The sequence below is a fragment of the Alosa pseudoharengus genome, unplaced genomic scaffold, assembly GCF_046254945.1.
Source record: "Alosa pseudoharengus isolate Yale_2024_CS ecotype anadromous, Long Island Sound unplaced genomic scaffold, YU_APseudo_1.1 YU_APseudo_1.1_scf_5, whole genome shotgun sequence".
Classification (NCBI taxonomy): Eukaryota; Metazoa; Chordata; class Actinopteri; order Clupeiformes; family Clupeidae; genus Alosa; species Alosa pseudoharengus.
Window position 1 is genome coordinate 9,220,473 of NW_027468837.1, and position 13,866 is coordinate 9,234,338.

Below are 13,866 nucleotides of genomic sequence, written 5' to 3' on the forward strand. Positions count from 1 at the left end.
TGTGTGTGTGTGTGTGTGTGTGTGTGTGTGTGTGTGTGTGTGTGTGTGTGTGAGTGTGTTTGTGTGTGTGTGTGTGTGTGTAAAAGAGAGAGAGCGAGAGATAGAGAGAGAGAGTGTGTGTGTGTGTGTGTGTGAAAGAGAGAGATAGAGATAAAGAGAGAGGGAATGAGAGAGAGAGAGAGACTGATCTTCTTCCTAATTCCTCTTATCGGTCACATTGAGTTTCTTCTCCTCCTGGGTTAGCATTGTGTTTGTTTCCTCTGCATGTGTATTAGTGTGCATGATAGTGCTGTGAATGTTTGTTGCCCCGAAAGTGTCGTCTGCAATGCATGAATATACCATGCGTGTCACCGTGGCGTGGCCTGGACGTTCACGTGACACGAGCAAGCGAGTAAGCTGCTCAGTCATCTGGGAACACAGCGATCACCTCATCACGCGAGGTAACTGCTGTCGTCTGGCACGTCTTCGCTGCTAATTTGCACAAATATATTGTGCTAAGGATATTGACAGTCCAAAGTGTGCTTGATTATGCTGCGTTTGATAATGATGACATGGGCTATTGGTGAAGACAGTGAAATATCTTGTGCTTCATGGCTTTTGTATATCCTCCATGGTTCTTATTTATTTACACCCCCCCCCCCTCCTCCATCACCCCTGGCCTCTCCATCCCACAATGATTTAATAACCTCGTAACTGTTTTTGAAGAGGTTAAAGCCCTTTGTGCTATCTGTTCAATTGTACTACACAAAGCAAGTGTAAGCATGTCTACAGCTTGGGTTTAATTAGCTAGCAGTATTTAACATGAATTCTCAGTGGTTTTCCTATCACTAGATTACACAGAACAACCCAATTCGCACTGTTGCTTGTGAAACAAGTTTAGTTTTCTGATACTGAATTGTAGACAGTACTCACAGGAATACGATTGTTTTCTTTATGTAATTAAAAAAATAATTGAAGTAATGTATTGAAATTATTTTGGTGTCTGTGCTTATACATTTATAGACCTTGAAAACTTCAAAAGTCAAACGAGGAATGCAGTAAACGTAAGGGAAGGTCAAGGAGTCGTTTTATTGTGTGGGACACCTATGCATTCTGGAGGTAAGGATCATCGCTCTCATGTTTTCTTACAACTGACAGTCGAACACTGGAAACCTGTCTTGGGGGACAGACATAAAAGAGGGGTACCATGCATTAAAAGGTTCATAGGTCTGAAATCTTACATAGCATGGCTTCCAAGTCAAATTTGTATCCGTTGAAGTGTAAAAAATGCATTCTGATATTTCTGAATGATATTTTTAAAACTACTACTCAAGCAGAGTCATCACAGCACATATATCTTTCTCTCAGGGAGAAGCTACATTAACCTTGAATGTCAATCAGAAACAAATCAATCTGCTGTCTCCAAAGCCATACAGTATTTCTCAAAGCACAAATAACTTGATATGATGTAGGCCTAACATTGAAACAAAGACACAATGTGTTTGCTTGTATTAAGTGACATGAATGCCTAAGCTCAGTTGGATTTGTAAAATAACCAGAGTTACACTCGTATCTGTAAATAGCTTGTATCTACATGTATGTTATCCAAATAGCTCAAGGTTTTATTTTGTATAGTGACAATTGGTGGGAAATAAGCTTGAGATACAATACAGCATTGCTGTGCAACTTTACACTTGTTTAACCTAGAAGTCTATTCCCCATCCTGGGCCTAAATTGTTAGATTAGTACCATGTTATCACAGTGATCGCCCTGGTTAAACTCTATGTGATGGTCATTTATCTCCCACCAGGCCAACTGGGTGGCTTTATGTACGAGCTGGACACTCTGCTGTTCTCCGTCCCTGAGCATGACTGTCCGCTACTCGTCCTCGGCGATATAAACATCCACTTAGATGCCCCAGGCTCAGCGGACTTTATGTCCCTGATCCGCTCCTTTGACTTCGAACTGGTTCGCAGCCCTCCTACTCAAAAAGCTGGCAAAGAGCTTGATTTGATCCTCACTCGGAACTACACCACGGACACCCTCATGGTGACACCTCACCATCTTTCTGACCACTTCTTCATCCGGTTCAATGTCAGTCTGACAGAGCGACCTCCGGCTCCTCTGCCGATGGTCACGTTCCGCGGCAACATCCGCAACCTGATACACTGGCAACCTATGGCCACCCACATCAAATTCAAGTCTCTAACGTTTGCCTACAAAGAAGTCTTCGGTTCTGCTCCCACCTACAGTACTTGAATGCCTTCATACAGGCATATGCTATGCTCTACCTGACCGTTGCGCTCCTCAGATGAACAACGTCTATCTCTGTCACTGGTACGCTCTGGCCAATCCAAACTTTTCTCACCTGTTGGTAGAACGTGCTACCAGTTCCTACTAGAGCAGGGGCAAACCTCTCCATCTTCAAAAACTCCTAAAGACCCAGCTCTTCAGAGAACATCTCCTCGTAGCATTACTTACAACTAGTCTTGCTAATTCTAGCACTTATCACCTGACTAGAACTGACACTTGACTGTATGGAAATAGCACTCACTAACTTGTACTTATCATACTCTACCTTAAATTGTTTACCATGTTGAGATTAGTTTAGATTAGATTCAACTTTATTGTCATGTGCAAAAAAATGCAATGTGATATAAGTATAGACAGGTGGTGCATAGACAGGACAGGATAGATAGATAGATAGATAGATAGATAGATAGATAGATAGATAGATAGATAGATACTTTATTGATCCTCAAGGGGAAATTCAAGGGTCTCAGTAGCATACAGACATAACACACAACATGCACTTACAGCAGAAATGGTAAACATAAGTATAAGTATAAACATATAACTAAACTCCACTGTACAATAAAGACAGTAGAAGATAAGACAGATAAGAAAACTAACAAAACTAAATACTAAATACACTATATAACTTAAATTAAGAAAGTCCAATGTGCTTGAGGGAGATCAGGATATATATAGATGAGGGGGATATATAGTGCAGTGTAGACAATAGCATAGTAGTTGGTTTACAGAAGGTGGTTTATAGTTATATAAATGATTAATGAAATATAAATATGTGCAGTGTAGTAGCAGTAACATTATAAGAGTAGTAAGAATAATTTAGATATATGCAGTGTATTAACAGAATATATTATAAGAAAAGAATAGAATAAATATGGATATTTAGTATGAACCATATAGACAGATATGTACAGTACAGCTATGAGAGTTGCTTTGGTTCAAAAGCTTCAGCCAAATGTAATGTAATGTAATCGGCCTATAGCAGTTCCTATTTAGTAGCAGTAAGTACATCATAGTCACATAATCACAATTACTGTATGCCCAGTAGATGTTCGTGAAATCATTTCCAGTAGGTTAGGTTTATGCTTTAATTCAAGGGGTTGACAGTGTGCTGCATTTAAGGAGCACCCTTCTGATTTTTAAAAGGTTCCTTGGCTTGTCTCCATTGACAATTCTAACTGTCCATCAAGTGTGTTGGGGTAATGAGATATTAGCTTGAAATATATTGAAGAAGAAAAAAACTTCAAACATTAATTTGAATTAGTTATGGAAACAGCTGCAAGTGGAAATAAGATGTCAGGAACATGAAGACGTTAAATTAGACTCCAGGGATAATAATTACTTTTCCGTAATTACAGTGGGACAAAGCACTGGTCAAGTATTCGCTGCAGAATAGTCACACTGAGAGAGGATTCATTCTCTTCCCTGTGAAGGCAGTTAGATGTGCAGTGCCTGGCCTTGTTATTTACCTTCACAATATAATTTACAAAAAACACAAGAATGTGGATTGCTTCTTGAAGTTGCTGTTAACTGATTTTCTTGAGCGGCAATATCGCAAAGTGAGTCTGTGGATATGGATTTGTGCCAGATGAACCTTTAGCGTGTTCCTCTCCATTCACCATCGTCTTCCTCATTTGGCTACTTTTACCTCGATTAGAGCTAAATCTGCTGGAAAATGAAAGTATGCTGCTCAAAATTGGAGTCTTAACCCAATCACAATGCAATGCGTTTTCAGTGAAGTGCATTTGGAGTTTAGATTAGATAATCAATTTTAAATTTGGCTTTACTGAAAAGTATGTATAGTGCTTTATTTGCAAATCAAAGTTGGTAATTGTGTATCTCAGAACAATTCTCCAACTTCTAAAACTGCACTCACTTAAACTCTTTAAAGTTTCTCTTTTTTTGGCTGCGGTTTGGAATGTTGATGCAGATAAATATATTTATTTTGATTGGTGGAGTGTCCTCTCTTTGTAAACCTCTTGCAGGGAATGCATCTTCAAACTCAGATTGTGTCACGCAGAGGCAATGAATGAAAGCAGACAGTGGACTTAGTCATACAAGGCATATGTCTAAAAATATACTGTTCCATGCATCTATACTGTACTGTATATACACACATAAATACAAACACACTCTCACACAAAACAAACACTACAACCCCCCTCCACACACACACACAGCGTGGCACTTCAGGGAGCTGTGGAGGATGTAGTAGTAATTGTCCTGTCTACAAAGTGTCAAATAAAATGTGACAGTCTCACAAGGGTTTGGGCAAGTTTCTGAGTTGTTGTTGTCGCCGGGGCATTTCTGTTACCATCTCGACGAGTGAGGAAGAGCATGAGGAGCCTATAGTGGGGTGTATACATCATGCATATACAGTAGGCTTCCATTTGCTGCATCCATCATTATTTATTGACCCTAGGGCGTAGATGCCCAGCGGAATTTTTTATATTTATGCTTCAGTTGGCCGAGATGTTGATAGGATTGTGGTGTATTTGGCTGTCACATGACCAATTTCCTGCCAGACTCACAATTTAGCAGAATATTAATACTACATTCTACTGCGTGAACATTTCTGATGCATTCTGTGCATCAACATCCACTGTGCCGAATAGAACAACTTGTTTTTAATTTGTTTCTCTTGTCTCAATTGTGAGACAGCCTGCGCCTTTTATTTTGGAAGGCTATGTTGTGATCATCAAAGGTTGACGTCTGCGTGAGATCCTACAGTACTCATATAGTTTTCTCTTTGCTTTTCAAAGAGATGGTAGTGGTGTGTGTGTGTGTGTGTGTGTGTGTGTGTTGTTGGCTCGACATTTTCATTTTTCCTCATGACTTTTCTGTGCTTGACAAATTCTATTGCTGCTGATTACGTTCACAGAGCTGGCAGCCAGGCCTCCCCCGGCAGTCTCTCCCGCTTAATCAGAATGAATTGGTTTCGGCATCAGTGAGTCGGGCTGCCAAGATGCAATCCTGGCCAAGGTTGTGCCGAGCGTCTCCCGGGACAGGAGATGACTGACATTCGAAGCGCACACCTTGTAGTTCGCTCACAAGCCTGTCTCCGTGGAACTGGTGCGCCCGCGTGACTACTCCCCCCCCACACCCCACCCGCCACTCCTCCTGCGATGACACATTAATGTGCTGTGGCAGGAAGCCCCACCACATCCCCCAACATCCAACCCAACACCACCTCCCCCACCCCCAGCCTCCACTCACGCACCAGCCAGCTTCACACCCACCCTCACTGGAGCCTTTCGGCCGAGTCCAACGAGCCATGATTTGGGGCTGAGGAGACGAGACACGAGATGCAGCAGTCCCATAGTCACTCGGGGAGTCAGGCAGGGAAGCAGGCAAGGCAAGGCAAGGCAAGGCAAGGCAAGGCAAGGCAAGGCAAGGCGAGTGAACAGTCAGACAAACAAGGGCCTGTGTGTCATAAGAGTGCCAGTCAGGCGCTGTAATCCATTTCCTCTCGCTCCCTTTCCTCCCCCCCCCACCTCCCTCCCTGGCGATGCCCGATGGCAGAGATGCTCCACTGTACACCACCCTCCCCCGGCCCGCCTCAGGAAGTGGGCTCAGGGCAGGAGCGGATATGCGATACGGCACAATCTGTTCTCTGCGTAGATGACGCAGCGAAAGCGGAGGCCTCCTTCTCTCTCTCTTTCTCTCTCTCTCTCTCTGTCTATCTGCGTCCTCCTTCTCTCTCTCTCTCTATATCTCTCTGTCTATCTGCGTCCTCCTTCTCTCTCTCTCTCTCTCTCTCTCTCTCTGTCTATCTGCGTCCACCAGTGTGTAAACAGCTCAGCGGAATGAACTGCGTGGCTGAAATGAAGTGTCAGCTCGTTTGCAGGTGGCGTCAGGAAGATCCTGTTGTTTTCATGAGATGCCATGCAAGACAGATTGGGTTAATAAACGTTATCTTGAAATCGCCTCAACCTAACAGAACTCCCTATAGGAAGTATGTTCTACAGTGAAAATGTAATGTACCTCTATTTTAGATTGTCATGTTTATTTCTGTGCCTCTATAGACTCTTTCAAGTGCATAAACAAATGTGCATTTCTAAAGGTCTTTTCAGATTGAAAGGGTCTATACTTTTTGTGATAGTTATTTCAACATTTTGTTGGGTTTTTTTCCCTCTCCCTCCTAGAACTCACTTTTGCCTGGATCTTCAACGAGTACCCTTACTTTGTGCAGCAGGATAGTCGTCGCTTCGTCTCCCAGGAGACGGGCAACCTCTACATCGCCAAAGTGGAGCCGTCCGACGTGGGCAACTACACGTGCGTGGTGAACAACAGCATCACCAAAGGAAGGGTGCTCAGCTCTCCAACCCCTTTGGTCTTGAGGAACGACGGTACACACTCAGTTTACAGTGCTTTTGTTCTTGTTGTTGTTGTTGTTTTGGTCTTCTGAAGAACCCGTTCAGAAAAGAATTGGCTTTCATGTTTAAGACTCCAGCTTGCACACAGAGATCACAGTGTACTGGAGGATCCCACCGAGACATTTGTGTCTGTAGTCTGAACTTGGACTCCTCTGTGGATACTAAATCAAACGGCCTTTCGCCGTCTGCTCATTTATCATTTCCGTTCCTGAAACAGATAGTCTTTTGTGTTTCTCTCTTCTCGTCTTGTTGTTGTTGTTGCCGCTGTTGTTGTTGCTGCTGTGTTTTGTATACTGAGGAATAAAGTATTCTAGTCATTAATCATGAATGAAAAAGATGTGTGTGTGTGTGTGTGTGTGTGTGTGTGTGTGTGTGTGTGTGTGTTTGTGTGTGTAGGAGCTATGGGAGAATACGAACCCAAAATAGAAGTTCATTTCCCCGACAGTGTCCCAGCTGCAAAGGGATCAGTGGTCAAGCTGGAGTGCTTTGCTCTTGGAAAGTAAGTGTAACATATTTACTGTACTATCTCTGCATGTGTGTGTATGTGTGTGTGTGTGTGTGTGTGTGTGTGTGTGTGTGTGTGTGTGTGTGTGTGTATGTGTATGTGACAGGGAGGGTATGAGTGTGTCTGTGTGTTTGTGAGTGTGTGTTTAGGTCTGTTTGTTGTATGTGTTTGTGTGTACTTGTGTGTGTGTGTGTGTGTGTGTGTGTGTGTGTGTGTGTGTGTGTGTGTGTGTGTGTGTGTGTGTGTGTGTGTGTGTGTGTGTGTGTGTGTGTGTGTTTGTTTGTGTGAATATTTATTTTTTTACACTATAATATATTTTTGTTATCAGGCATGGTTCCTTCATTATTTCCAAAGGCAATGTTTGCAATGTTCCTCTGTTGTGTGTGTCTTCTGCTTGATTACCACACCACTTTGTTTCCTTGCATTGTGCAAATGGAGATGCAAGGATTATGCCCTTAGGACTATACTTAACGGGATTTACCCACTCATAGTGCTAAGTGTTAGCTGGGCAATGGGCTGAGACAGAATGGAAGATCTTAGAGCTGAAAAAGGGCCTCTCTTGCCAATAGCTGCTAACAGCTGTGCAGAGAAAAAGCAGAAGAACGAGGATGCTGTTGAACCCAATGATCAGTTTTCACAAGGTGTCTAGAGTCAAGCTTCAGAGAGACAGAGAGGGAGCCAGTTGTACAGATGTCATTGAAGGTGATCACATTGTGAAAGCAAACTTCTTTCAGACGCTACTTAATAGAGTTAAAAGATGGCTACACTGGACAGAATGAATGTACTGTAATATACCAATACGCTGTCATCCAGACCTTACAAGGTTATAGCCTATTTGTATTGCAGTATTACTGAAGAAGGCAGTGTAGATATTTTTCCTTTTGAAGTTACTATGGAAAAATAATCCTGAATTAAGCTAAATTAGTGATGGAATAATGATACACTGCCTAACTTACCGAGTTATGAATGATTGATTGGCTGAAATTGACTGATTGGATGGATGGATGAACCAATACATTCCTGGTCCATTTTCACACATATTGGGGGGCAGCCGTGGCCTACTGGTTAGCGCTTCGGACTTGTAACTGGAGGGTTGCCGGTTCGAACCCCGACCAGTAGGCACGGTTGAAGTGCCCTTGAGCAAGGCACCTAACCCCTCACTGCTCCCCGAGCGCCGCTGTTGTTGCAGGCAGCTCACTGCGCCGGGATTAGTGTGTGCTTCACCTCACTGTGTTCACTGTGTGCTGAGTGTGTTTCACTAATTCACGGATTGGGATAAATGCAGAGACCAAATTTCCCTCACGGGATCAAAAGAGTATATATACTTATACTTATACATAATATAGACAAGACTTCCATTTTATGTGTGAATTACTAACAGGGAGTGTTAACCACATTTTAGTATTGGGCAAGAACTTGGACAATATTCTGGAAATACGTCATCATTCATTCAAAATGGTTACATATATTGTAAATGAACTACAACAGCTGATTGCTTCTTGATGTTGATGTAGCCCAGTGCCAGAGATCAGCTGGAGGAAGACATCTGGCGATCCGTTCCCCAGCAAAGTGAAGCTGAGGAACTCCAACGCCATCCTGGAGCTCCCCCGCTTCCAGCAGGAAGATGCCGGCACATACGAATGCGTCGCCGAGAACAGCCGGGGCAAGAACACTGTACGGGGAAGACTGTCTTTCCACGGTAGGTCCTCAGGCTGGCGTATTCTGGGCACATCAGTGTTGAATGCATATGCTATGTTTTTCACGGCTTGTTAAACATTAGACACCATTTATGTGGGAAAAAAAAAAAAAGTTGCTCTACAGGCATGGTCTAGTTGAATCATGCATCACAACAAGGCTGTGAGAATGAATGTGGAGGCACTGGAAAGCAGTGGAAAACAGTGGCACAGAAAAAAGACATAATTTGAGTGTTGCGAATATGAGTTTGTTTGCGTCATGTGAATCAGTTCTCTCTTTCATATATATTTCTGTGAACAGTGATGGTGATTGGAAACAAGCTTTGTGCACTACATATAAACATGTGACAACATCAACTCTTTTCTTATTTTACTTTTTCTTTTTGTTTTTGGTTTAAACCCTTGGACACTGCTGCGGAACTCTGAATGCCTAACGGGATGATGTAGATTTAGTGTGTCTGAACAAGGCAATCTTTTGAGAGTCATTATTAATGATTAGAGCTTTGTGTGCTGGTGTGTGAAATCAGGAGACAGCAAAGGAGAGAGGCAGAGATTGTGTGTGTGAGAGAGAGAGCACTAGAGAGGAGAGGAGAGACTTACTCGTGACCAGGGGTGAACGTAGTTTCTACTCATATAAGTACTACTAGCATAACCTTCACCACATCATATTGTTCTCTTCTCCTCTGAGTATCAGCAGAGCTGCTTACTTTTTTTATTCAGATTGGAGTAAAATTTGTTACAGGTGAAAGTGTGTGTTAGTTAACATTTTAAGATTAAAAAGTTAAAATATTGAGATACTGAGTAGCTCGAAATTCTGACTTGGTACCTCAACATCCTGACGTCCCCCCCCCCCCCCCCAATCGGTCTTCCATAGCACAGATCTCGTCGTCAGTTTAATTTAAAAATCAATGCATTGGAGGAAGCATAGACAAACGTTAGCGTGGGAAAAGGCGTGTGTGGCATGAGGGAGTGGGATGTGCCAATGCGTGAGAGTTGGCAGCCCTGGTTTTGGCGGGTACTGTACCTGCTCTCCTCTCTTCCCAGTGCTGCATACTGCCAGTGAATATTTTAGTGGTATGCAGCACTGGACCATACCGGCCTACTTTCACCCCTGCTCATAACTGTAAAATTGAAGCGAATTTAAATTTCACCACAAGTGTTAAATAGGATTGCTTCTTCTAAATGAAGGAAAAATGCTTAATGCAAAATTGGAGACTTTACTTAAACTCACATAATTTTCCCTCTTTTAGATTGTGCTCACTTTTTAATTATTTTTGTGGTTTTGCACTTTTACAGCCAAGCCCCACTGGCTCCAAACGATGATGAACGCAGCCCTGTCGATCGAGGACAATTTAGCCTGGGAGTGTAAAGCGAGTGGAAGACCCAAGCCATCCTACAGCTGGTTGCGTAATGGAGAGATGCTAGCTGCAGAGGTAAAGAAATCCTAATCTAATCATGCAGTGTACAGCGCTGTAAAAGTAGCTATAATGCTCCACAGTATGAATCCACACAGCCTGTTAATGCGAAAACATTGTGTGGACGTCTGTGGGGATTTATAGGGTACATGCTTTTGCACTTTGAGATTTTGAGACTCAATCATCACTTTTAAAAGCTCAAAGTGCAAATTAAATCAAAGTGCTGTGTTTTTCAACTCTTGGACCTCGGCATTCCACGCGCTTGGTCAAGTCAGTAGGCTACACTACACGGCGTCAGTCCTGTGATTCAGCAAAAACGTCATAATTGATTTCGTAGATGCGCTGTAAAGAGGGTGAGAGTGCGTGTCGAGGCGCTGGTGACGACGTGCGGAATATCTGCATACGGCCAGCATTTCCCGCTGGCCGCCGCGTCTCAGATGAACCAGGCGGGAGTGACCTCTTTCACTGCCACTTAAGATCAGCGTCGGCGCGCCTTGTCGGCATGGCAAACAGCTGATGGGGTTAAGCTTCCATGCACTATTAGTGAGACCTCAGCAGAAAATATTCTGACCTGTCGCAGTCACTTTTCCGACTGGACGCTCACGGGAAGTAAATAGCGTATTAGTGTGCCACTGGTATTGTCAAGACCACTTTTCTGTTCATCACAGCTGCAGGTCAGCGTTTTTTTTTAACCCAGACACCACCCCACCGAGCGCACACTCCCAGCCCTCCCTCATGCTCCACCAGCTACCCCCTACCTCACCACACACTGCCTCCACCCAAACACACCGCGTCTACCCACCCCAATTCCCAGCCCAGTCCAAAACCACTCACACCGTAGCCTGGTCTTCCAATCATCTTGACAGTTCTCCGGGCCTCTCTCTCTCTCTCTCTCTCTCTCTCTCTCTCTCTGCTCTCTCTCTCTCCTCTGCTCCCATGTCTCCTCAACAACGTTGGAGTAATTGTATTTATGCCTGCTCCCATAATAGGCTTGCCCAGTCGGAGTGCATGCAGATTTGTGTGCTGTGTTCTCCCTACAGGGCCGAGTGCAGATCGAGAATGGCGTTCTTTCCATCGTTTCATTAAACCTGTCAGATGCCGGGATGTATCAGTGTGTGGCGGAAAACAAACATGGCATTATTTATGCCAGCGCCGAGCTAATGGTGTTAGGTAAGATTGCTTTGTGCATTTCTTCTTCACCCCATTCTGTGCGATGACAATCTTGTCCATTGTTAGGGCCTTTTAGAGATGATGTAGCTCACCCAACAGCTCCTAAGAACATCTGAGAGAAAGCAGGAGCCTAGATAATATCATATATATCACCTCAAGAGTTCTTTTGCCTTTGAAGCCCTCATCATATTGATTTCAATAACACCAAGAAAGGGATTACATTGTGGCATCAGAAGACTGTCTGCTGTAAATGACATATTGATTATTTGAGTAGCTGCAGGGGCATCTACATAACTAACCCATCAGGAGGGGCAGCAAAGGCAATTTTAAATAATAAAGGTTCGCTCTCAATGCCGAGCACAACATAACCACAAAGCTCCGCAAAGTGTGACTGGCTGGCTTCGGTGCCTCACAGAGAGAAAAATAAAAACACCAAATCACCCCGGCAGCGTTTTTAAGAGCCTGTAAAACCTCTTCTGTCAGAGGGGTGATGGAGACTCAAGCTGCAGAGTCGCTGTTGATTGTTTTTAATCACGTTTTTTCATCATGGTTCAAATTCGCTGATCAATCGCGCACATTTGTGATTATGTGTGTGACGCAGCTGCACCTCCGAGCTTCTCGAAGAGTCCACTGCAAGTACTTCAGAAGGCGCGCTCAGGCAGCGAGGTAACCATGGAATGCAGGCCTCAGGCCTACCCTCAGGCCATCAGTCTGTGGAAGAAGGGAAATGAGATTTTGCAGAGAAGCGAAAGGTAAGAGGGACAAAAATGGTTTCCCCTGGTTTTGGAGACAAAGTGATGTTTTAGCTTGTTTTTTTCCCAGTAGTGCAATTTCATTTCAACAGTGTGAAACAGTCTAAACAGAACAGCATGCACAATTTGTCCTCCCTCAACAGCCACCACAGTGGATTTTTTTTTACCTGACGTGTTAGCTGGGCTTTCTCCATATCAGACACCAATCTGAAGGACAATGCTAATATATTGCGAGGGTGGCCTGTGGTATCAGCTTGGGAAGAGATATGAAAATGTACCGCTTTCCGTGTTTGTGTCTCAACAACCACTTACAGTGTTCCCTATTTCCTCTCATTAACAATTCATCTGTTTTACAGTCAATACACTGTTTCTCTCCAAAGGCTAAAACAGGGGAAAAGATATGCTAATATCCAACAAAACATTACTTAGGGCTTTCCAGGCCCCACGAGAGACCATTAGCTCCAAGAAACTGAAGTGCACTATGCTCGGGCTGTACAGCACAGAAGAAGATGCATTGATTGTGGTTTCTTCTCTGCTCCCCCTTAGGATCACACTCTTTCCCAATGGTACTTTGAAAATTGCCAACGTGACCAGGAGGGATGGAGGAAGCTACACATGCATTGCTAAAAATCAATTTGGGACGGCTAGCGCAATGGGAAGGTTGCTAATTACAGGTAAAATCACACCAATGGGGCACTAGCACACTGTCACAAACCTGTAAATATAGCAGCCAGGGCCTCAAGCGAAAGGTCGGATCCCATCACACACAGCTGTATTGGATTAGCCTTTTTTTTAGGTTCTTTGTATTTCCCTTCACAACGTAGCAATATTTTTGTCAAGTTCCTTGGGATTTAGGGTAGAAAAAATGTGTGTAAGCCAACCACAGCATCCCTAGACACATTTGCACAAATTGAGTGTCCCTCCTAAGATGGATCACCAACATTTTGGCAAAATAACTTTAATGCTTGTCTCACTGCCTATTAAAATCATTTTGAGAGGATTATTTTCGCCCGCGGCTGTGCACATATATATATGTTTCGTACTCTGTGTTTTGTTGTTATTAATCTGCTGTGTCACTACCACTTCTAGCAAATTTGCTTTTGGATTTTATTTGCAGATCTATCCTCTTTTCAGGAGATCTTTTTTCTTCTGCTTTGCAAAAAGGTTTCTTACAGATTTACAATTATGGGTCGAGGCTCCTCTCTGAGATCTAATTCAGGGGTCATTACTTATGGTTCAGAGTATGTAATGTGTGAGCTTAACCCGCTTAAGCATGTATGTCTCCGTTGTTTTGTTCATTAGCCGTTTGGTATGCACCGACCGCTGAACCCACTAATCGGGAGTAATTTAATTATGGTGACCTCTCACTCACAACACACCCATACTGCAAAGCACTTTATGCACGACATGCTGGTAGTTTTGCTTTTGCAAACATTTTCTTCCATTAACTCTAATGTTGTTGTGATTTCACTGTTCCATAGACTGATAGATAGAAAGAATACAGATTCCTCATCCTAAAGCCTGAGAGACACTGCACAATCTTGGACCCGATTCAGTTGGACCCGTCTAACTTTATGTAACCGTCAGTGGTCCAGTTCTACAGTAGATCGATCATGTTGGATATCTGGCATGTCCAAAATCTTTGTCCGCTGCCTTGCAGCG

General features: G+C 43.4%; 1 protein-coding gene across 1 annotated transcript in view; it reads left to right on the top strand.

Annotated features, from left to right (window-relative positions):
- cntn3b (contactin 3b) overlaps positions 1 to 13,866 on the top strand; it is a 50,850-nt gene that overhangs the window by 19,558 nt on the left and 17,426 nt on the right. The window contains exons 4-11 of the mRNA XM_076268640.1: positions 1,003 to 1,098; positions 6,438 to 6,641; positions 7,065 to 7,167; positions 8,688 to 8,872; positions 10,164 to 10,300; positions 11,323 to 11,452; positions 12,054 to 12,204; positions 12,751 to 12,878. Coding sequence (XP_076124755.1) covers positions 1,003 to 1,098; positions 6,438 to 6,641; positions 7,065 to 7,167; positions 8,688 to 8,872; positions 10,164 to 10,300; positions 11,323 to 11,452; positions 12,054 to 12,204; positions 12,751 to 12,878 — 1,134 coding nt within the window. The remainder of the gene's footprint in view (positions 1 to 1,002; positions 1,099 to 6,437; positions 6,642 to 7,064; positions 7,168 to 8,687; positions 8,873 to 10,163; positions 10,301 to 11,322; positions 11,453 to 12,053; positions 12,205 to 12,750; positions 12,879 to 13,866) is intronic.